Source organism: Zonotrichia albicollis, chromosome 1 (genome assembly GCF_047830755.1).
Source record: "Zonotrichia albicollis isolate bZonAlb1 chromosome 1, bZonAlb1.hap1, whole genome shotgun sequence".
In the NCBI taxonomy this organism is placed as follows: Eukaryota; Metazoa; Chordata; class Aves; order Passeriformes; family Passerellidae; genus Zonotrichia; species Zonotrichia albicollis.
The window spans coordinates 92,639,230-92,663,284 of record NC_133819.1 but is presented as its reverse complement, the minus strand read 5'-3'; the positions used below and the strand labels follow the sequence as shown (position 1 = coordinate 92,663,284).

The window sequence follows — 24,055 nt, the reverse complement described above, 5'->3', positions numbered from 1 at the left end:
AATGAATTTTCCTAATGAGCAAACATTGTTTATGACCTTATGCAAACTTGCTGATGGCTTAGTTTAGCAGCTCTCTCTTTTGAGGAGTCTCCTAAATGAACTGGCCACAAAGAGTGCAAATCAGTTCACCAACCCACTGTACTGCTCTCACTTGCTCATGGGAGTTGGATAATTTACTGGAAGTCAGGAGGGAGTAATGAAGTAAGAGATTCACCATATTTATCACTTCTGAGATAAATGGAGATTCAAGGTTCAAGAAAACCAGAAAGATCTGTAGAGGATCTTGCACACATCCAGATCCCAAGTGCTTTTCTTTTTTGTGCCACACAAGAAATGCCCTAAGAGGAATCAAGTTCTGAAAAATGGAAAGGCATTAAATTCAGAACAGGTGACAGTCACAGGGTCAGGTGTAGGAAAAACCTGAGATTTGCCAAGAGTCGGTGGGGTTGTGAGTGTGTGCATGTGTGTGCATACATTTATAGATTTTCCTGACTATGTGTTTTGCCATATTTTTGTACTCCCTCAAATCACCCAATTATGGTTAATGTCCAACAAGAAATTTTCAAATGCTCAAAATTAAGTCAAATTTAATTGAACATTCAAAAGCATTTCTCAGTAACAGATGTCTTTATAGTGTTAAGTATTCCACGGCACACTAATCCTCTACCCCCCACCCTTTTTATAAAATTAAATGTTCCTTTAAAGCTCTATTCTATATTAACAAGAAATTGTTTGATTGAAATTTCTGCCCTCCCCACAATACTTTTACTATTCACCCTACCTCAGCCATGCCAACAAAGAGAATTTAACTGCAGGTATAAATAGCTCTTGAGGAATAATTCAGAACCATCCAAGCAAAATTAGCCCTACTGATCAATGCTATGAACAGAAATATTTGTTAGACTCCCATATTAAGGATAAATTAATCCTGCTGAAGTCCATGCTAATTTTATCCGATTCTCTGCCAAAGACTGACACATTTTTTAATTTAAGCATCTTGGGTATGTTATTTTTCCAGGATGACATGAAATAAATACTTTCTCCTGTTCCTATTCCATTGCTAGCACATCCTGTATTCCTGTACAGCACACTGGCTTCTGAAGCCTGGAAATTGGAGGCAAGCTGCTAAGATAAATCTTCAGAAATAATCAGCATCAAAATACAAAGCAAACTTCATATAAATAAGCATTTTTCCAGTTATGAAATATGACTAGGTCCATTCAAATGCAGGATGCCAGGGACAGACTTGAAAGCTATTTCATGGCTGTGGTTTCAATTGTGCAGCAACTACTGTGATGGAATTTTATCCTACTGTGCTAGTCTCTGGCTGACATAAAAGGAAAAGACAACACTGAATTTAATTTTCTCACTCCTCCACTGCAATTCTTTTTCCATTATGCAGAAATAATAGAAGGTCATAAGGATGAGAAATAAATTACCAATTTTGAAACTTGATTTACAGTAACAGATAATAGCAATAAATGCAAGAAGCAGAACACCCTGCTGCAACAGTTCAGGAACAAATCAGCGAGAATGGTAACATTCATGACTTCACATCAGTGACAAAGGTTTAGCAAATAAAAAATTACAGAAAAACATTTTTTAAAAATGGTGCCATGTTTTGAATAAAAAAGGAATGAAAAAAAACCTCTGACATGCACTGCATTTTTCCCAATATTTGGCTCCCCCATGGAACCAGAAGAAACTTCTAATACCCTGAGAACAAATGTGATATTTAATAGGGCAGCCTTGCAGTGTCTAAAGGGAATCAACAAGAAAACTGCAGAGTGACTATTTACAAGGGGATGTAGTGATGGGATAACGGTAAAGGGATTCCAACAGAAAGAGGACAGATTTAAATTAGATATTAGGAAGAAATTCTTTACTGTGAAGGTGCTGAGAAACTGGAACAGGTTGCCCAAAGAAATCATGGATGCCCCATCCATCAAAGTGTTCAAGGCCAGGTTGGATGGGGCTCTGAGAGGGGTTGGAACTAGGTGGCCTTTAAGGTCCCTTCCAACATAAACCATCCTATGACATCTTTCCAAGTATAACCAACATTTTTTTGCTAACAAATATAAATATTGCTGCAATTGTAAGTTACTGTGTAGTCATCCATAGTCTCTACAAAGAGAAGAAAAAAGGGAAAAACAAACTAAAACAAAATCCATCTATTCTCTAGACAGATTTTGATTTGGTATACAATAAATCTGATTTGGTATCCTGAGAAGACGGCACTAATTCTTCTCTAATTATAAAGCCTCCAAGCTATATTATGGTAGCATTTAACAAAATAAAGTTTGACTCTTCTTTCTTTTTTTTTTTATTATCCCTTAGACAAACCCTCTTGCTTTAGGAGAATAATCCTGACTCTGTGGAAAATTCTCCTCAGCTTTCACACATACATGATGAACATGTTATAGGTGGAATGCTGAAAAAAGCTATAGAATTGAAATACATATATATATATATTTCCCAGACATATATTTTTTCCCATCACTTTATCACTCTGTACTGATTCAAAGCAGTAACAGTTCAGCAGAGACTTCAGCTGATCCTGCAAATCTAAATTACTTCCAGTGCCTCTACCAACTACATCAGGGAACTCCTCAGACATCTGAACTCTCTCAAAAAAAAAACCCGTGTAAACACCTCTTTTCTTCCATTTTCTGACACTCAAGTTATCAGAAAGCATGTGTAGTATTTGAGAAGAGGATAATATTTAGCAAGGAGACAGAACCTGGCACTTTATAAATCACAAGGGTAGTGTTGCATTTAGTTTCTACAAGTGTCTCTAACTGGGAACAAAAAGTCCAAAATCCTTTATTTTTTTTTTAATTTCAGCAACTTTCTCATTTATAGCCAATCAAGTGCTCTGATAACTAAGGAAATTAGAAAAATGCACACCATGAAAGCCAAGCCAGCCCCAAATCAGAAGCACTCCTGAAAGCTGGTCATTGCAGAGGGGCCATTCTAACCATGGAATGCCTTATCCAATTGGAAAATGGCCAACACCAGTGAATCTGAATGTCCTCCAGAATTAGGACATTCAGATTAACAAAACTGTAGGAAGATCCCTGCAGGTCTTTTGTTTTGCATTTCTCATCACAAAATCATGTTCCACCTGTAAAACAGTATCCAGTTTATCTTTTAAAAGTGTAGCAGATAGCTGTATTACTCTTTTCTGATGAAACACCAAATTTAATGTTTTCCTGCTTTGTATTGAGAATACACAAGAAATTTATATGGTAATCAACATGATTATAAGTCTGATAAGTATGAAGGCAAAATAACAGAAGAAATCAATTTGCTCAGAAAAAAAAAATCCAGAAAGAGAGTAGAACCCACAGGAATATTTAAGGAATATCCATAATTTCCCTTCCACTAGATTTCTGACAGCAGAATTAGAATAAATAACATTTTGTACTGCGTTTATGATGCTATATAAAAATAGGATTTGTCATGTCAAGTCTCTGGGAAATAGCCTTATCTATTTTCTAAATGCTGCCTCCTTGAAAATTTTTAAAAATTCAAAAAATAAAAGAAACTCAGAAAGTTGAAAGAATTATATTCCATATGATTAGGAACCAGCACACTTCATCCTAAGTCTTTTCCAAATTGTTTAAAAAATTCCACAACACTCTCCCCACTCAATGGTGCTGTCTTCTATAAATAATTTCAAAGAAAATGAAAACTGGGTAAAGGGATTTATTATTTATGACATGACAGTGTTTCTGATATCATATTCACAGAAAGCATAGAAAAAGCTACTTAGTGGATTTTCCAGTTTTAGATTCTTGTCTACAGCTTCTTGTTTATCTTTTCTAATCTAACAAGTAACAACATAGTTTATTATTGGATGAGTCTTTGAATATGGATAAGATTTAGCCTCCCTTTTGTTTCTTCTTTTTTTTTTTTCCCAAAATTCACTTTATATTTGGCACAGATAATCTTGAATAAAGGAATGTCCTTTTCCTGTTTAGAAAAAGTTTTTAAAAATAGACTGTAAAACAATTTTTATTAAAAGAAATATTCTGGGGAAAAAATGAAATTAGATTTAGCACTCTAAGACTTAAAAATCATATTCCAGTGAAAGTTTTAAATTAGGTTACAAATGACAGCAATTTATTAGGCTGAAGAATAAAAGGTTTTAAAGTATTTCTGGTAAAAATCATTCTGCTCCTTCAGCTTCAACTTTCTGAACACTACAATGCAAAATTAAGAATATTCTTCTAAAACTATTTTTTCTTCATGCTGTCTGGAAAAGCCTGAGCATTGTGTGTTGTAATTATGCCCTAAGAAAGCATAGTTGGTATAGACTTTCTTCTCTCCATATCTCTCTCACTAAAATGTTTTTGCGGATTACAGGTACAGGAAGCATGATCCTTGCAATTACCAGATTTGGGCTTTGCATTTGTCATTATGATTTGGTTGAACAATGATAAAGAGAAATATTTTACCAAGCACCTCAGACAGGTACTAAACACAGTGAATAATCGTGCAGTAATTTCTCTGAAAACCATTATACATGAGACAATAAAGTAAGTAAACATAGCTGAATGTGGCTGTTGAAGCTTTGATTCATTCCTTCCCTAAAGGGACGCTTGTGAGATTTTGCTGGTGTCTCTGAAACTAGTAAAAAAGAGCTTTCTTTCAATTTTAGATTTTTTGGGTTTGATTTTGTTGGGTTTTTTTGTTGTTGTTGTTGGAGAGGAAGCAGTGAAGAGTAATTAAGCAATGCTAATGAAAACTATCAATTTCACCATAACTGTCTGCAAAACTAAACAGAAGGCAAAAAGGATAAGAAAAAATCAAACCAAAAACAAACCAAAAAGGAACTACACAGCATATTCAATGTCAAGCCTATTGATAGATATCGTACATGGAATAATGCAGGGCAAATATAACTGAGTCCCTGCAGAGTCTGGTTCATAGCTACTACTGTCTGAAAGCTTCATCAAAGATCCAGTCCTACTCTGGATACAATGGAATAAAAAATTCTTTTGCTGAAACTTTCAGTCTAATTCATGGTAAAAGAAATCAAAATTCATATTGTGCAAGCAACTAGATACAAGTATTTTCTTACCATGTGGTTGGTTCTTACTTAGAAATTCTGAATTAGTTTCAATTGGTGTACCACATCACAGAAAGCTTTTTCAGCAATTAACAAGGACACCAAAAGGTTGAGCTTTTACACTTTGTTGATGTATTTGTGCAGGCATTTCCTCCTTGAACCAGTTTTTGACATGTATGACAACCTTAGTTCTGGTACTTCAACGAGTTTAGATCTTAATTGATATCCAAGGCAGTTTGTTCTAATATGGGGACAGGATTTCACCAGCTCCCTCCAGCCTTCTCCGTGCTCTTGCTGCAAGGAGATGTCCCTCTGTGCACCACTGAAATGCACTTTTCTTCAAACACTGTTTTCCTTATCTAGCCATATTGCACAGAGCATGTTCCAGTAGGCTCCTTGTTGCAGATATTGCAAACTCCAAAGACCATTTTCCCCAAAATGGAGTCTGCTCATGTCTCTTGGTGAGGTCTGCACACTCCTGAACACATATGCGCCACTAACTTCCAACTGATGTTTCCTCAGATTCAATTAAGCAATAAAGAAGCTTTAAGACCACACTCCTAGTGCCTGTTTTACTCTGCTAAAAAGCAGAAGAAAGTAAATAAATTCTAAAAAAACCCCGAAAAACAAAAAAAACTAGGGGTTTGCAATTGTACAATTGAAATCAGAATGAAGATACTATTGTGTATGAGCAGTTCTTAAGTCAATGTGAGCATGCTTTGTACTTGACTGTGAAAAAATACAAATTATAAATAAATTTAAATCACAACTGAAGCATGTTGCAAGAATATCTAGGATGTACAGCACTGGAGTTAGAGACAGTGTACTATAGCCTATTTCCAAACCTAAATGATGGACAGAAATATGTATTCTCAGATCACATTCCAGCTACTCCTTAAATGCTAAAAAAATTTCCTTAAAAGGTCACTGCAGCTTGCAAAACTTGTGGTTCCCTTGAGACTACTCTGATTTGTTAATTCGGATGACATTCATGCTTAAAAATGTGATAACTGAGGAATTGTACAGTGTCATCCCTTGGCATCTGAAGACAGGTAATGAGCAAGACTGTCAAGGCATTACTTTTTAATATAAAGTGGAACTGGAAGCTCTGAAATAGATGAAATAAACAATTCTGTCTCTTTTTCAAGAGTACTTAATATTTAATACTTGTTTCAATTACTGACACAAAATCACAAGCCTCCTGCATCCCACAATTATCTGATGAGGACTTACCGTTACTCCAAAGAACCTGGTTTCATTCATAGCGTTCAGAAAAATGTTGCCGAGTTTTTGATTTGAGTAGTTAAAATCTTCAATTTTTTGGTGCTTGTTGGTGGCATTCAGGTAATTCATTGCCCTCTGTAGAGTCCGGGCAATCACCCATATTCCATCATAGGCATAACCATGAAATTTGCTGGATTGCCCATCACCACGTCTAGCATTGTATTCCTTTTCATACTGCTGTGGAGTCTACAGAGGAGAGAAAATTCAGTTTTACCTCAATACTTAACTTTTTACAGAGTTGAATCTAAATCAACACCTCAAACTGCACCCTTCAATTCAGAGATGTGCATAACTAATATAGAAAAGGCCTCCAAAATAAAAATTATGAAAGAAAATAAAATTCAAGAAACATGTATTGCTTGGTTTAAAAACTGCTGGTGAGATCAGGAAGGAGAACTAAGAGACAGAGATACTGAAAGCAGTTGTACTGCCTCACCGTATAAATGACAACATGCTTTATTTTACTTTTGTACAAAAGGCTCCAATTCAACCAAAACTGTACACTGGTGAGCCATAATACTGGAACAGGGAATAAGTCTCTATCCCTGCAAATTAGTGGTCTGATTACACTTTACAGGATAACACAAATCAAATAACCTTTACTTGAGCAACCGTTTGCTCAGTATGAAATTTTGAGTGGCAATTTTACAAGTTCACCATGCTCTGGATGGTGTGCCATCATATGATGAGCTACCCTTCAGTAAAGTTGCCTTTCATGCTCACTCAGTAAGGCATGAAAGGCAGATGGAAAAAAAAGAAGAAAAGCAGCAAAATCAAGCATGTTTATTCATTGGTCAGGGTTTGTATGGATTTGTTCTATGATAAAATTTGATGTGCTTTATAGAAACACCATGTATTTTTATATTTAAAACAAGCCTCACCTCCTGCTCCCTAGTTCTGAGAGACATAAATCACCATTCAAATTGGCCATTTGCAAAATAGGTTTAAATATAAGAGTTTCCTGCTTCTGTGCTTAACTATTTAACTTGAAGTGACACCGCACATGATACTAAAGACTGCAGTTTAAACTTTAATGTACATTTAACTATAATGTTCAGACAGGGGAAAGAGGGCAGATTTGAAGCAAGTGACTTCATTGCTTTCTTACCCTGTAAAGAATTAGATTTGTTTTGGAAATATTTTAAAATTGCTAACTAGTGGAAAGAAGTGAAACTAACTGTGATGACTTCCAGGTCACTTGGTAGAAGAGCCCTTTAGCTTCCCCTCCTTCCTTGGGGCTTTACTGTGCCAGCCCAGCAGTGAGACAATTGATGGTACAGTAAAATAGATGAAGAAAAATACTAACCCTTCCTGATATAGTCTTATTCGTTTTTGAGCTGAGAGGCTCAAAATCCACTCCAATATAACCTTCCATGGCTGCAAGAAGATTTTTGCTGAGACACTGTGAAGAATTAATCCAGGCTTCCCACCAAAGATTTTCATACCACCCTGGAATAATCCACTGATATTTGCTGCCATACATTTCTTCATCATAAGCCTGCAAAAAAAGAAAAACAGAAAATATAATGGACTTTGTAATAGAGGTATTGAACATAAAACCAATTGCCTTTGGTTAACTTTTTTTTCATTATTAATGACATGATGGTGTAATTGGAGTACACAACTATTTTAAACAATTTTGAATAATTATTTGCTAATAATGAAGACTTTTTTTGAAGACTCCTGACTTCAGAATTCAGGAAGTGAGAATTTACTAAACCCTGTTTTTCTTTCAGGGGATCATTTCCTAAAAAACAGACAAATGAAACTGTGTTCTAGAACTGAGAGAGTTAAAGAACAACACAAACAGAAGGCACAGCTTTCCACAGAAAGTTCTTTATAACAGAACTATTACATGAGTGACAGAACTACCATGCTACCATATTTAAATTAAGTAATTATCACCCTTAAATCAATCTAAGGACTAGATTACCAAGAAAACTTGGATCATAGGCAGCATCGAATCACGTGGCAAATATGAATTAGGTGACTGCTAAAACCAGACCACAGTAACATTAAATTAGCAGTTCCTTCTGAGGAGCATGAGTGAATAGTGAATTGATAGAGCAAAATCTTAATGATTTTTTTTTTCTCAGCAAGAACTTTCTTCATGCGAAATTCTGTATTTTTGTAATACTGAATACAGGCAATAGTAGTCCAAGGAACTGAGATCATAGTTAGCTCCTTTCAATACTTAGCAGATACATATTACAGGAAACAGAAATACTTTCTTAGTCAGGCACATATGCTGTTGTACCTAAAAGCTGATGTATTCTCAAATATTCTCTTTGATTGGGAAGAGTGTTTTAGGATAAATTTAGCAAATTTTATCTCAGATGTTTCTCTCACTGTCTTGCAACTAGATATTTTTCTTCTGACATTTCAGTCATACTCCATTGCAAAACTGCAGGTTTCATGCTTCTTTGGCTCCTAACACAAGCAATACTTGAGATAGAAAGCCTAAGATAAAAATTCTAATTTTTAGAAATACATAGTGCAAGCTTAGAGCTCTTAACAGAAAAACTGCTTCTTTTTCACAAAAAATATTACGGAAGGAGGAAATTATAAGAATGCAAACAGGACATATTAGTCATTCTGAAATAACTGTTTTGAAAAGTATCCCAAAGATCATACAAAAAGCCTATCAGAGAAATAAAGATCAATAACAGAATATATGAAATAGGAAAAACTCCTAAATATGTTAATACCCAAATTAAAAATGGGCTTCAAGTCTATGAAGTCTATTATAATGGTGCCAACTCAGTTCATAACAGCATTGTGCACAAAGCAGATTTATTTGGCCCCTGGTTGCAGAATTTTTTGTTCAGACAAAATCAAATTTCATGCCTTTGTATACAAAGCTGCCTGAAAGTCTTGTCTGAAACCTGGTGTCTCGCATCTCATATATTACTTATTCCACAATCCACATAAATAGTTTGTCTCTTGCTTGTTGATTTGCCCTTCCAAAATCATATCTGCTTCTGTCCTCCTACCCACCTGCACAGCTACAGCGACCCTGAATTCCAGGGCTACCTGCGAGGGAAACATCAATTCCATCCGGCAGTACTCCCTTCTAAAAGAGTTTGCATTATACAGTTAGGTCATTCAAGACCTTTCAGTCACTCAGTGTTTTTTATCTGACAGTTTTCGAATCATGAGGATGCAAACTGACACAGAATAGTGCTTTTAGGGAAGAACAGTCTTATGTAGCTTCCCCTGCTCTATAGAGATTAAAGTATCAAATTGTGTGTTGCCAGAAAGTATTGGCTGTGAGCTATTCTGAAATTAGAGCTGCTGGAAATTTTCTGTTTGCATAAGCACTTGTACTGTTTCCTGCATAATCTGTGAATGCCCTGGAAAATGAGCTGAAAATTGAAAGTTTCAAAATAGCCAGAAATTTCATCCTAGAAACAAGGGATCATTCCCAACATGGTTGCCTGAAAGACTGGTTACACTTTCACATTTCTGCAACAATCTGGTATAACAAAAGGCAAAACAAACACTTTAAGAGCTGTCAGCTCTTCCTTTGAGACATGGTGGAATGACAGGTCTTGAAAGGTAGCCTGGGAAAGGCAAAAGTAGGAAGAAAATCAGATCCTCTGAGGCTCAGCACCATGATCACGCAGTGATTTTTCTAGTGACAGCACAGCTGACAGTATTCAGACATTTCAGTGTTTGTGTCCCAGAAGACTTATTGCAAAATAATGCTTTTTTTGCCACCATTTTCTCCCTGTTGATTCTTCTAAATGGAGATGATTTTGATGCTTAAAAGATGCAAGTACTTGAAACACATGGATCTTTCTTGTTTGAGTGCTCATAGACCAATACTTACAATTTTCAGTTTCTAAGGGGAAGATTTTTTGGCAAACGAGCAAGCTGAAGAAGGTTTGCACATGCTTTGTACCACCAGAACAGCATAAAGTAGTCATACATTTTCCTTAATCTTTCTCCCATGCCCTATGTAGAATGCAAAGCCCTGAGTTGCTGTCAAGCAGCCAGGAAACTGTCATGGACAATTTCTGACCTTGCGAAACTGAATTTTTATTTTTTTTCTTTTAAAGCATTTCATTCTTGTTTCAATCCATAAATAAATGCTTATTTACAACAAAGAGATTCATGCAATAGAGATTTCTTATGTGTAGCAAACAAATACTGGCAATTTGTTGATTGTTGAAGTACTAAGTTTTGACCAAAAGGCTCTAATTTCTATTCCAAGAAAACATCACATTCATCCCACAGAGGTGAAAATGAATTATAAAGCTAAGATTTCCCATAGAACTAAAATTGTTCACTGTTTTTGACACTGGTGATAAATGAACAGCTAAAATTATTTAAATCCTTGCAGGAAAGACGTGCCAAAGACTCACTTTGGCTTGAACCAGTCCTGTCCTGTATTTAAAGTTTGCTACTGAATTTTACTATCTTTTAGTCCAATTTCTTGGTGTGGGTGTTGGTCTCTTCTTCCAAACTACAAGGAATAGGAAAAGAGGAAATGATCTGAAGTTGCAATAGAGGTGATTTAGATTCGATATTAAGAAAGGATTATCAGGGACCTCACTGAAAGGATTATCAGGGACCAGGGAAGAGGTTGAGTCACCATCACAGGAGGCATTCAAAAGATGTGCAGATGAGGCTCTTAGGGACATTACTTAGTGGTGGACTTGGCCAGTGCTGGATTAATGGCTGGACTTGACCATCTCAAAGGTCTTTTACAACCTAAATGGTTCTATGATCTTATATAAACTCCTATGGATGTCCTGAGGAAACCTCACAGAATAAGACTGCTGAATCCAGGCAGAAAAGAGAGGCAAACTTTAAAGGTTTTACCACCTGCATAAGTCATTACCAAATTATATTTAGGATAAAACCACAATCAGGAAAAAAAAAATAAATATTGCATTAGGGAAAAAGCATCTTCCTTTAACAAACTCAAAGCCCTTTTCTGACTGACATCAGCAACCTTGCAGAATATAACAAGGAATCACAAGTGAAATCTGTCTGAAGATACACCTGAAAAAGAAGAGTTAAAGAACTTGTAAAATATAAATTACTGTGCTCTTAGGCATATATCTGTAGGAGTGCATGAGTCAACAATATATTTTATGAATAATAACAAGCTTTATGACATATTGTAGCGCATTAATATATAAATGACCTTCTTTGAACTGCCCTCTCCTGCATTCAGTCTCCTGCTGAAACTCTCACATAAATACATTTAAACAAGCCTAAATACATGATATTTCAGATTTCTCCAGGCTCCAGAAAAAATCCACCTTATTATTTTTGACACTAATGTACTTTAGAAGCAGCCATCATGCTTTAAACCGCTGAGAGTTACACGCATTTCCCACGTTCAGACCAAACTGCGGCCGGTGCTCGTGTGACAGAGACATCCTCCCCCTGGAACCCTTCATTTGACAGTGATGCAGACTAAAAGACAGCCTGCCCCTCTAAGGAATTCTAAGAATTTCTTCAGTGGCCTCACATGAACATGGATTTGGAAGAGTATTCTAGAGAAATGCAACTAGAAGTTAAGGGCAACTAGAAATGAGGCCAGTCTCTTGCTAATGTTGGATTGGAAGATAATTCTGACCAGGACCCCTCTGCTGGGGAAATGCAGCCCAACCCAAAGAGATCTGAGGAGGATCTGGGCTGCAGAAGTACCATTCTTTCTTCCAGGAATGAAAAAATAGGAGATTATCTCTGTCAATCCAATTTAAATGGCAGTACAAAAAGATCTCTAAATAAAGACCTATAACAGATGAGAAGAATGAAAAATAAAATAATGCATTCCATTTCCTTTTGGATGAAAACAGATTTTGTTCCTTCCAAATATATTCTACAATCTCCTTTCCAAATTTTGCCACCAACTGGGACAGCTGCTGAGTAAGAGCCAAAATGCATCTGAGACACATGTAGCAGTCAGATTTTGAACTTCTGCCTTCACTTTCCTTCCAAGGATAGGTAACTGCCTCACTAAGTGAACGCTAAAAAAAACCCTTGGAAATTTAGATACTGTCTTTATTGCTTTTCCATTATATTTACTGTGTTTTGTGATTAATCTAACTATTTAGACTGTGAGAACTCAATACTTAGGCCACTAAAATCTTTCTCTTTTGGATTTTTTTCAGGTTGGTGCAGGTATAGATCGACATTTTAGTCCTGCTACTTTTAATTGCCATAATAGTGGATAGGTTTGCAGCACATTCGCATAAACAAATGGTGAGGATAGGGAATATTATGTTTGCTAGTCTTACTGCTATGGTTAAAAAAACTTTATTTTTTATCAACTAATATTTGCTTTCATGTAATACAAGCAAAATGTACAGCAGTTCAGATGGGAAGGACGACTGTACAATTAGCAACATTTTCAGCAGCAGAAATTATTAGTGTTGCTGAGTTAGGATGTATAGGAACTGGCTTGAATTTCTTATTCTTTAAAAGCAAACATGGCAAGCCCATACACACAGATATTATCTCCAGAACACAGCTCTTGGACAAGACTGAGATCCTGCAGTTCTCTCTCTATCTGCTGCAGCATATGCAAGTATTTCTCTGGATCTGATGTGAAGAGAAATGCTCGAGTTTGATTTAGCACTTAATTCCACTACAGGAAAGTAATAAGAAGAAGCTAACCATGCAGTCTATGTCTAAATTTCACTGAAGACGAAGTATTTTATTGAAAGAGAAATGGAACTGCAGATGTGTAACCTCTCTTTAGGATATAAACCTTCACAGAGCTGAAATCCATGAAAAAATGTTTATGCTCAAGTTACTTTTTCATCAAATGCAGCACATTCTTTATTCTGATATGCAATTAAATGTATTTACTTACACAGCAGAAAACTTTCACAGCCATTTCCTCATTAAACTGGCCAAGGATTATCCGAACGTCATTGCCCTGCAGATGGAATAAAATACAGGGCAGTTAAACACAGTCACAGCTTCCAGATACCACTTTAATTGGCCATTCAGATCATGCAGGGAGTTAGCACAGATTACAGCTGCAGACAGAATAATTACAGAACTATTTCATCTTCTATAAGTCCAAGAACTTGAAGAACCGCATAAGAAAAAAAAAAGCTGAGGTGTAGAAAATTATTAGTCTATAGTAGTAATGAGAGTTAAACTGATACTACAGTCAAATATTAGTATTCAAAAACACTAAAATATCAAATATTCTTTTGCTTCTTTGCAATATTTCTTCTACAATTTTGCGTATTAGAACCAGTTGAAGACATGAACTTATCACTGTCTGCGTGAAATAAAACTGAAAAATTAACAAATGAGATTTGTGAGATCAAATGCCTTGATATTTCACCTGCTTAAGAAATTTTTAAAAGCTTTACATATACAGTACCTTCTCTACAGTAACTACAACCCATTGTCAACTCCCTCTCTACTCCCTCCCACCTCCACACATTAAAAAAAATCATCACAGTTTAAGAACCTATGACTGAAGTCCAAAGACAATTTTACTTTCATACTTAGAAACATATTAAGAGAGTCTTCCTAAATATAGGAACACATGCAGGAAAATATTACTCCAGGAACAGGACTAACCTCTCCCTAACATGAAAAATTACTTCTAATATCCATAAAACACACTTTTATGGCTTCACATTACTTTTTCTTTCACACAATGGCAGAGTTCTCTGCAAAAGCTTGAGCAAATCAAATTTTTCATTTCTTTCATATAAGACCTGTTTAGAATTACTAATAACTCTTTCCCTCTCCACGGAAAAAAGAAACATATGTTTCAGCATGATTTTCAGTGGCAAAAAACATTTCAGTTTTAATTAAATCAATTTGTCAAAGATTTTTAGCTCAGATAATTTCACTGTTTATTTCTTGTTCAGCAGAAAAAATTATGATGGACAGTGCAGTAAGATATTAGAATGCCTCTGTAATTAAATGCATGAAAACAGTATCACTCTTAGCACGGTTTAAATCAGAAATAATGTGATGTTCTTTGCTCATTCTGAACCTGTGCATTTTCAGTAAGCCTGCTCCTCTTCATTTTTATATTTAGCTGCAGACTGATAAAGTAATGTAAATCTTTTTCAAGTGGATTAGATTCTTTATAAACAAATCTAACAAGGTTACATGAAACTAAACAAACAAATTATACAAATTACAGCAACAGTATTACAGTTTTTGTAAGGTCAATAAATAGATTTAGGAATTATGCACAAAAAAAACCCTCACCTCATCTACTATTTCTTTTTTTCACATTTTAAAAATAATTTAGTTATTCTTGGAACCTCAGCTCTGAGTCACTTGACTGCTCTGAACATAAAAATGCAGACTTAATATTTGAAAAAAAGAAAAGCAGAGTTTGATTAAAAATAAATGGCACAGCACCTAATAATTAAACTTAAAATTGAAGAAATTCCTTTCCATTTTATAACATGATGAGAACCAATTAAAAGAGCAAACAAATAAACAAAATATGTAAACCATGTGGCTCTATAAATAATAATCCCAGAGTGCACATGCAGCAATGCTGCCCACTGGCTGTGTGACAACACTCAGACTGAAATCATAGTGCCTGGGCTGTATGGTTTCACACCTTAAGACATTGCTTCCACCTGGTTATCACATAATTTGGTATGCAATCTTTAATTTTGTGTCAGAACACATATAATTTAGGAGCTAATTTAGGAAAGTCTGTACAACAGCTCTTCCTCTTTCATGCATAGCATCTTCCTCTGTGCACACACTCCTCAGCCTGCCTCTTCCTCCTGAACTCCACTTTTTGCACTCCCTTCCACATTTTCCCCAAATTTTTTCTCAAAGAATTGCATTCAATATTGCAAATCAGCCTGGATCCATTGGATGCCAGGCTTGGGTCTGCTGACTCCATCTCACATAAGAGACACTGAAGCTTCAAATTCATGCAACAGCACATAGCTCCAGTCCCTTGCAGAGGTTTTATCTGCACGGACAATGGTGTCTGCACCAAAGTGTGTCAGAGCCGGGTTCACGTCAGTGCTCCTGGGTCAAAGTCCACATTACAGACTCATGCTAGGAGATACATCAGATGCCTGCTGGGAATAACTTCTTTACCCCTTCATTCATACTGTTAACTGACTGTAAACCAGCATGATTTCCTTGCAAGGATATCCTTTACTCAAGCCCTTGCAGAATGATGCAAGTTAACACAGTGGAACTTCCTCATAGGGATCAAAGAAATCATCCACTGGATCCCAGCAAGTGCCAAGTCTCTTATTCAGAGAGCTGTAAATTGCTTGCATGGAGCTAAAACATATTTGACAGAAGAGGTTTTAATTCATGGAACTAGGCAGGTGATCTACAAGATGATTAAAAACATCCCAGGGGGAAGGCAACTCCCAAAACTGCACTTACATAAAAAGACCAATGTTTAGACTGTTTGCCAGATGGTGAGCTGTCATATTTACTCTTCCTAGAGATTACAGTAGCAATATCAACATTTAAGCTTTGCCCCTCAGTAAGAAATACATATGTTCCCATATGGACTGAAGTTCAAACAAGAAAATGAAGAACAGTTACATTTCATTTACCCACAGTTGTGGCAAACTTTGCATAAAAACATGTTTTATAAATTAAGACTATAGCACAGCCTCAAAAAATAATGACTCTCTCTTTCTTTCTTTCTTTCTTTCTTTCTTTCTTTCTTTCTTTCTTTCTTTCTTTCTTTCTTTCTTTCTTTCTTTCTTTCTTTCTTTCTTTCTTTCTTTCTTTCTTTCTTTCTTTCTTTCTTTCTTTCTTTCTTCCTTTCTTTCTTTCTTTCTTCCTTTCTTCCTTCCTTTCTTTCTTTCTTTCTTTCTTTCTTTCTTTCTTTCTTTCTTTCTTTCTTTCTTTCTTTCTTTCTTTCTTTCTTTCTTTCTTTCTTTCTCATAGGTGAGGATATTATTTGGCTAATAATTAAAAAATGCCTTGGTAGCACCAGGAGCTAAGTATTAGAAACCCTGAAGAGAGTGAGGATCAACACACCTAAGATGCTCTGCTGAGGGATGAACAACAACTTGTCTCCTTCACTGCCATTTCTAGCAGCCTCAGACACGAGACACCCTTTAGCCTTTTCAGAATTTTGAGTGATGCACATTATGCTGAAATAGGCAGCTATTTTTTTTTTCAGCCTTCAGAGCTTCCCTTCTTTGAGCAGATTTTAATCTGCCTCATTTCTAATGAATAACACCACAATGTTGTATTATACAGCTTTTCAGAGAAGGATTGCTACAATATCTCATCTGCCAGGAAAAGTCAACGCCTTGGCAGGCTCTTTATGAGATACCTAAATTGAATAGCTCAGACACTCTGTCTTATCCTTTACCACATATCTGACAGTCAAGAGGTTATCAATAAATCTACAAATCCTGAGTAACTTTGACAAAAGAGGTAGCCACTCTTTCTGCCTTCTAAATGCTTGGATGCCCACTTGAAGAGCTAGAGATAAGCCTCTGACCTTAGCTATGGAATCACTGATGGTGAAGGTGAACCAGAGGACACCAACTCCCACCATACCATGATGCTAATTCTTCTGTCCTACATGCAAGACACAAAGAAGTTGGAAGTAGAAGTATTATTGCTCTTGCAACTTGTCTGTGCATTCTTAGAATTTTCAAGCATTTACATGGATGTACAAATCCATCCCTTTCTCTGAACACAAAAATTAGTTTTAAAGATATCCTTAAGCTTAAATTTACCTTTTAACTGTGCAGTCAATGCAGTAGAAATTAAGCTGTTACCAAGAGAAATATAAAATATAAAGCTATATTTCTTCAAATCCTGCCAGATTTTACTATTTTCCATTCCATAATCATAAATTTCATTAATTTAAATGTGTTTGCAAAAATAAAATGCAGTTCAGGTAAGCAGATACCAGTTTACTTTAGATATGAGGTTTGCATGTTGAAGAAAGGAATTAACATGATTAGAATTGTTTAGCTAAATTTTGTTTCAAACATGCACCTAAGGACAACTAACCTTATGTTTCTGTCAAGAGCAAGCAATATTCTGGATAATTGCTTGTTTATTATTTTATTAATTTGTTTTGAAGAAGAAATCAAGAGATAACAAATATACTGTAAGTTCAGTCATCTGGAATTCCCTGCAAAACAACCCAGCATGTCATTGATGCAGAGGACAGCTAGGATACCATTGCTTCTTCTGACTTCCAGCCTAAAGATGCATGCTTAATATGCATTTTTTTCCTTGTTATTACACCATTCCTAGTCAAAAATAAAGACTTCACTGTAACACCTACTGGAGTCCCTTCAACCCAGACAGGTTTCCAGACAGAAAAAGCTAATTCTCTTAGACTGGACAGACACAAACGGCTTTCCACAAACACAAACTTTACTTATTAATATTTTAAATGCTCAGGCTTACATCTCTAGATTGTGAAAATAATAAAGTCCACTTAGCTTATCATGCTCCAAAACCTTTCCAGCTTCAGTAGTGGTCTAGTCTTACACAGGTCAATATTGCTTTAATGTAATTTTTAAAATATAATATAGTTTATTAAGGGTTTTTTTTGTAACCTGTTTTACACTATTTAAGCATTTGCCAGATTGTGGTTTTGACTGCGTATCATATGCACTTGATGCCAGAAACAATTTGATCTTCGCCATTTAAAAGTGCTTTCTCCTGCTGTTCATTTTTTTCATGTTCCTGTGCAGTTTAATATTCATCTCTCCTGTGTCTAGTTTATTGCTGGTTGTACTGCATGGGAAGGCTAAAATATAGTTTTAATTTTATGAGATGCCAGAAGTCTAATAAATCAGTATAATAAGAGAACGATGGGAAATGATTCTGCTACCAAATTTTTTTTTCTTCTTTTTTCCTTATGATTCATTTGAAATCATGCAGATGATGTAAGCAAAGAATTCAATTTAAAATGTATAATGAAGCTAATGGAAAGAGGCTCAATATTCTTTCTACATGATAATTTACCTTAAAAGGGTTCTGGTTCCAAACCTCAAAAGTTTTCACATGGGTACATCATATGTATACATCAACTATGACTGGGGCTTTAACTGCAAATATTAGGCCAGCAACAACTTCCTTTTTTTAGTATCACTATCAGGAACTATTAAAAATATTTACTATACACATAACCTTCATTAACTTAAGAAGTACTTAGGCCCTCACAATGCTATTTTTTGATAATATTATGCAACAGAATTCAGCAATACATCATTCTAACACAAATTTCATTACCTTACGCCTCTTCATAGAAAAAAACCCATTACCACTTTCTCTTTTTCATCAAACAGCAACACATACCTTAAGTTTCTTTACACTTGTGCAGGGATCATCGGAAAAACTCTCAGTATCTGAAATCTCGATGTCTTTGCCATCAAGGACGCCAGTCAGATTATTCCTCACCTGTCACAAGTTGAGAAAAAGGCAAACTAGTGAACCGAGAGCCAGTGAGAAGGAAGCAGATGGACTGCATTTATACCTGTAATGACAAGCAATGATCTTGACAATGATATATGCACCCACACAGTTTTTTTCCATTTCACCTAAAATGCGATCAAGGTGCTATTCCCCTATGACCACAATCTGCTGTCAATGGCTGCACCACGTAAAGGACTTTACTATGGGAGGCAAAAAAAGTTCACACACAGTCCCACAAACTGAACTCCCACTTTGTGTCATTGGGTGGACAATTCTTTTGTGTTTCCAGGACTGTTAGGACCAAAAACTTTGTTGTAGCCAAAGTGATGCATGAGACAGTATAAAGGGAAAAGGCCCACCAAGGGAACTCCTATACATTCTCAAGTCCTTCTTTCAGCTGGTCCTATCATGAATCAGCAGAGCTTAGCTTACATCACTTAGGGGCTGATAAGGCCTAATGAACTTCTCTTCTGTGGCCTACCCCTCTCTTAGACTGCTCATCACACCATGGAGCAGCAAGAGGTATAGTTGGCTTGAAGCTGGAACATGCCACTAGGTATTAGCAGATTTTCTCATCTGTTTAATAACGGCAAGACTGTCCTCTTTAAGCTGCCTAATATCACAAAGAAGCCAGACAACATTCAAAGTAATCTAGCTTTCCAATTTTTTTTTTTTTTGCCATATAACTACTTCAAGGTTTTCTGTCTTAATTGCTGCTGGTTTTCCTCCAGCCCACGACTCCCAAACCAGTTTCACATTACTATTCCTAATAGATAAGCAAAAATAATTTTAGTCTGCAACATGATTACGGACTGAAATGAAGAGAGTGGCACACCAATTTTAAGTTAATAGAATTATGATCACATCAATTGCAGTGATTGTCTATTTAATTTGTTTGTAATAGCAGAAATAGGAGAAGCAGATCAGTGTATAACAGGTATCCCACATGCAAACACAGAAGAAAGAGGATGGAAACTACGTGATATTACAGGAGAATTTAAAAGCCTGTGTATCATATGCAGATACTTTCTGATGACCCTCTGTATGGGTCATTTCCTGACAATCATCATTACACCAGCTGCCTTAATTACTTCTTTCATGGCCTTTATGTCATCTTATCCCCTTTGGTCATGATTTAAAATTACTAAGACACATTTTTTTACTTTATAACCTTTTTTAATGATTAGAATAAATGGACATATAAGTAACTTTTTATTAAAAATTGTTTTATCAAGCAAGGCAGAATGGTCAGCCTTCCAAGATTTGTTACATCCTTTATCCTTCTGTGATGTTATCAGTTTTTAAACTCATTCTGTGAAAATGTGTTCACAGAAAGTGATCAGTAGTGACTTTTTTCCTGCTTCTATACTAGTAAAACGGAATTATTGTTATTTTTCAGTGATGCCATTAACTGCTCCTTACAACTGAGGTTTTTCTTGATACAAAGAAAAATTAAAATTGGTTTTTAAAAAAAACCCAACAAAACATCAGTGATAACAAAAGAAAACAAACCTCTCTTGATCATAGTTTAGCTAATGTCCAAAATCCTTCTACCTACTGTAAGAAAACACTAGAACTATCATTTGCTACTGACAAAAAGTAGCATTTTCCTTACTTAGTATCAATGTAATTTCCAGAGGAATACAACTTGTCATATGCTTCTATGCAATACTGCCTGACTTTCTCCTGTATGGGAACAATTTTTTAGTTCCAGACTTGCTTTTTGAGACATATTTTCTGACCAATTCCGTCAGTCTTTTAATCAAAGAAAGACTAGATTAAGATGATTTAGCTAAACTGATCAGAAAAGAGCTGATTTAACAAATACTGTCTAGTCAAATTAGAACATTATTAATGTAAGAACAATGACAAAAAACACACATTAAATATTATAATACTTATGGATAGGCTTCAGTGGCAGGCACAAGGCTGATGATTATAAAAATTATACTTCTAGCTGTATACTGACGTGTTGGGATTCCATCCCTTCAGAACTTTGCACTTGAGGAATTAAATTGTGTATGTTTGTGGTTATTTCTGAGCAGTGCTTATTTAAATTCAGCCATTGAGAAATTTCTTTGACATCTCCCCCGGCTCATCTGCTAGAAACAAAGTATCTGTGGCTTTCAGAGCTTCGAGGCTTCGAGGCTTTCCATTTATCTACTGATTAATCTCCCAAAAACACACCTTACTAGATTTTGTGCCAAAGAAGTTATAAACCTTTTCCCGTTACTGCTTCAAGCAGATATTTGCTGTTTTGCAGATGCATCTGTTGTGGAGATTTTGCCAAAAGAAATTCTTTCCCATTATCCAAACACGACAACAGCTTTGCAGAATTTACAAGTTAGGAGCTTTGTAAGAATTTACAAGGCTTTTCTAAAAGACAGTGTTTCCCTTTCAATGCTCTGGCCTATGTCTGACACGTCACCTTGTGTCCCTAGTCTGTGAGTATTTTTACCATATTTTCCAGTTTTTACTTCCTATTTCCATATTTTTTCCCCACTAATCTCAGGTTCTTTTCTTCCTTTATAAATAATTTAAATATATCATGGAACGGAAACTTGTAGTTTTCTTTCTACAGAGGTTCTTGACTTCTTTCAGATAAATTGAACTACAGAATCTTCTGATTTGGATTTAGGTCCAAAGTCAGTCACCTCCATTTCTAGAGCTGCCAATCCTGAGGCAAACATTCCTATTTTGGATGAAATTTGTGAAACTGAGAATACAAAATGCTGCATGTTTTGTGTTAGCAGATGCTTGCAGTCCTGGAAAGCGTATCACCAGCAGTTTTAGTAAAAGCAGTTTCAGCACTCAGCAGCAATCATTTCATTCCACCAACCCCAAGTAAGGAGAACTGTAAACTACTGTGCTTCTGGTTTTTGTTGTGTAAATAGGATAATTTCCACTTTCAGAAACTGCTGTAAGAAAGTGGTAACAAAACTGCATCAAATTTTCATGGGGATCCACAGTTGCTAAGGAAATTTTGCACCAACTAAAACACAGAAGCCATCTAATTCCACGGGATTTTAGACTCTTGTTAACAATTTAATGAAGGCTGTACCTCTATGTCTGTTTATATCTAAGTACTTTAAAGACAGTAATATTTCATTTTGCCAAAACAGGAACTACCAGCCCTGGTCACTGATAAACCTGAAAATTTTCACAAACCAGTGAAAGACACTTTTGCACTGTTGTGCCTACAAAGCTAGATGAAAGCAGCATTTCACCATACTACATATTTAATCTGTGTGATCAACTGCAAAAATTACTGGGGTACACATATGTTTACTCAGGGGAAAGTTCCAAAAAATGAAGGGTTTGTAAGGGATGCTTTTGCAGGAAAAAAAGGATGTTCCTTTTGCTTTAGGCAAAAGTGAAGATGGGATGCAAGAGATGGATTTTTCTCTCTCATTCTGCCAGAGTTGCCCTTTTATTCAGCTCCAATGACTGAAATAAAGGTTTCAAAGTTTGCTACCAGGTCAGGCTGTATAATTTCTTGTGAAGTGGATGGCAGCAATACTTGTCTACCTCATAGCTCTTGTATCAAATTTAGTGATGTTTGAGAGGTGAGCAACAAAGTCCCTCACCCTGCACCTGTGAAAGAAGAAATACAGGGATTTTGAGGAATAATGAACTTGCACTGCAAAGGCAGAAATTTTATTTTTTTTAATCTCTATCAAACTGAGAGAGTAGATAGAAAAAATAACTGGGATGTAAAACATGGTGAGTCTAGAAGAAATGAAATTTCAACACACTTGTGGTCTGTACCAGAAAGAATGGACGTAGCTTTAAGAAAAGGAAGAAAAGTTGGGGAGCATCATGGTCTGGCAGCCTAAGGAAGTGGGACACAAGTGCACAGCCCCTGGACCAGGAACCTCACCAGCCAGCAACCCAGCAAGGACAGTCATGGAGGGAACAGCCGCTTTCAGCCAGGAGGTGACACCTCCATGCAAGTCCATGGGAATAAGGCAGGTCCAGTGCAAAGATGAGAAGTTGATCCTCAAATCTGGAGCAGGTTTGGTAAAGGTAACCAGGGTCAGACAGAGCCCATGGCTGCTGGGCAGGTCCATAGCAAAATGACAGGACTAGGAACAAGCTTACAGGGTCCCTGCCAGGCATAGCTGTGATGGAGAGAATGAGAAACCAGGACCCCACAGCATCACGGGGACATGGACTGATGGCACTGAGCTGAGCTGAGATGGGGTCAGGGATGGGAAAGGGTCGGGGGAGCACAGACCTTTGGGGCTACTCAGGGGCAGAAAGAGTTTTTGGTGCTCTCAGAGCCCCAACATTGAAGTTTGGTTGTTTTTTACTTCCTACATGAACTCTGTGTGATGATTCTCTGCGTACAATACATAAATGACCTTGTCCCTCACAAGGATACGAAAGTTGTACATAAAGTGATTTTATTTCAGGTGAGATGAGATTGCTCACTTCAGAGACATTATGAGTGCAAGCACCTTGTGACCTGTAGTAAATAATTTGCATCCATTTGACCACAGTATTTCATTTTTTTGCAAGCCAATTTTATCTGTTTTTTCTGAGGAAAACAGTAAAGAAAGGTGATATTCCTGATGAACTTTCAATCTAGTTATGCTTGTTTGGATTTAGGGGTCTCCACTGACCAACATTTCAAACTGTTTCAAATTACACATTTAAAGGCACAGTTCACTCAGTTAATCCTAACTCTGCCAGTAACAAAATTAATTTAATGATTTTTAGATTAATCATACTACTTTGCTTTTAACAGATATTTTCAATGACCTTTTGGTTCACTAAAGCTGCATGTAAGTACAGCAAGCTAAATCCTTGTCGTTCAGGGCAGTCTAATCCCACCAGATGTTGATCATAAGAGATGCCTAACAAATGAGAATTGGTCAGACCAGATGGATTATACAGTCAGATATTTTACTAAGATTTCCTGTTGTCCAGAATATACAGTTCACTACAAAATGTTATTCCATAGGAGTTTCAGTACAGACATATTTTTATATATGTACAAAACGAATGCTTGAATTATAAGAAAAAGTTTCCTCATTACATGGACAAAATGTAAATTATGAGTAATTGCATAGGACAGATTACAATTTTTGGGATTAGTATAGATAGAGGTCTCACTATACAATGTGTTACAAGCAAACATAATTATCCCTATTTCCATTCCAATGGAACACATTACTCACATTTAGAGGCATGGTAGCATTAAGTGAAAACTTACATCCAAGAAATACAAACTGCAGAGATACTCTTTCATTGATATACACATCATCTGGGACTACAAAAATGAAATAGGTGATAGAGAACTTT

At 36.1% G+C, this 24,055-nt stretch overlaps 1 protein-coding gene across 2 annotated transcripts in view; it reads right to left on the bottom strand.

Annotated features, from left to right (window-relative positions):
- GABBR2 (gamma-aminobutyric acid type B receptor subunit 2) overlaps positions 1-24,055 on the bottom strand; it is a 456,372-nt gene that overhangs the window by 223,885 nt on the left and 208,432 nt on the right. For both annotated transcript variants that reach the window (XM_074546963.1, XM_074546956.1), the window contains exons 4-7: positions 18,632-18,733; positions 13,194-13,259; positions 7,665-7,856; positions 6,308-6,544 (exon numbers count right to left, since the gene is read on the bottom strand). In XM_074546963.1, coding sequence (XP_074403064.1) covers positions 6,308-6,544; positions 7,665-7,856; positions 13,194-13,259; positions 18,632-18,733 — 597 coding nt within the window. The remainder of the gene's footprint in view (positions 1-6,307; positions 6,545-7,664; positions 7,857-13,193; positions 13,260-18,631; positions 18,734-24,055) is intronic.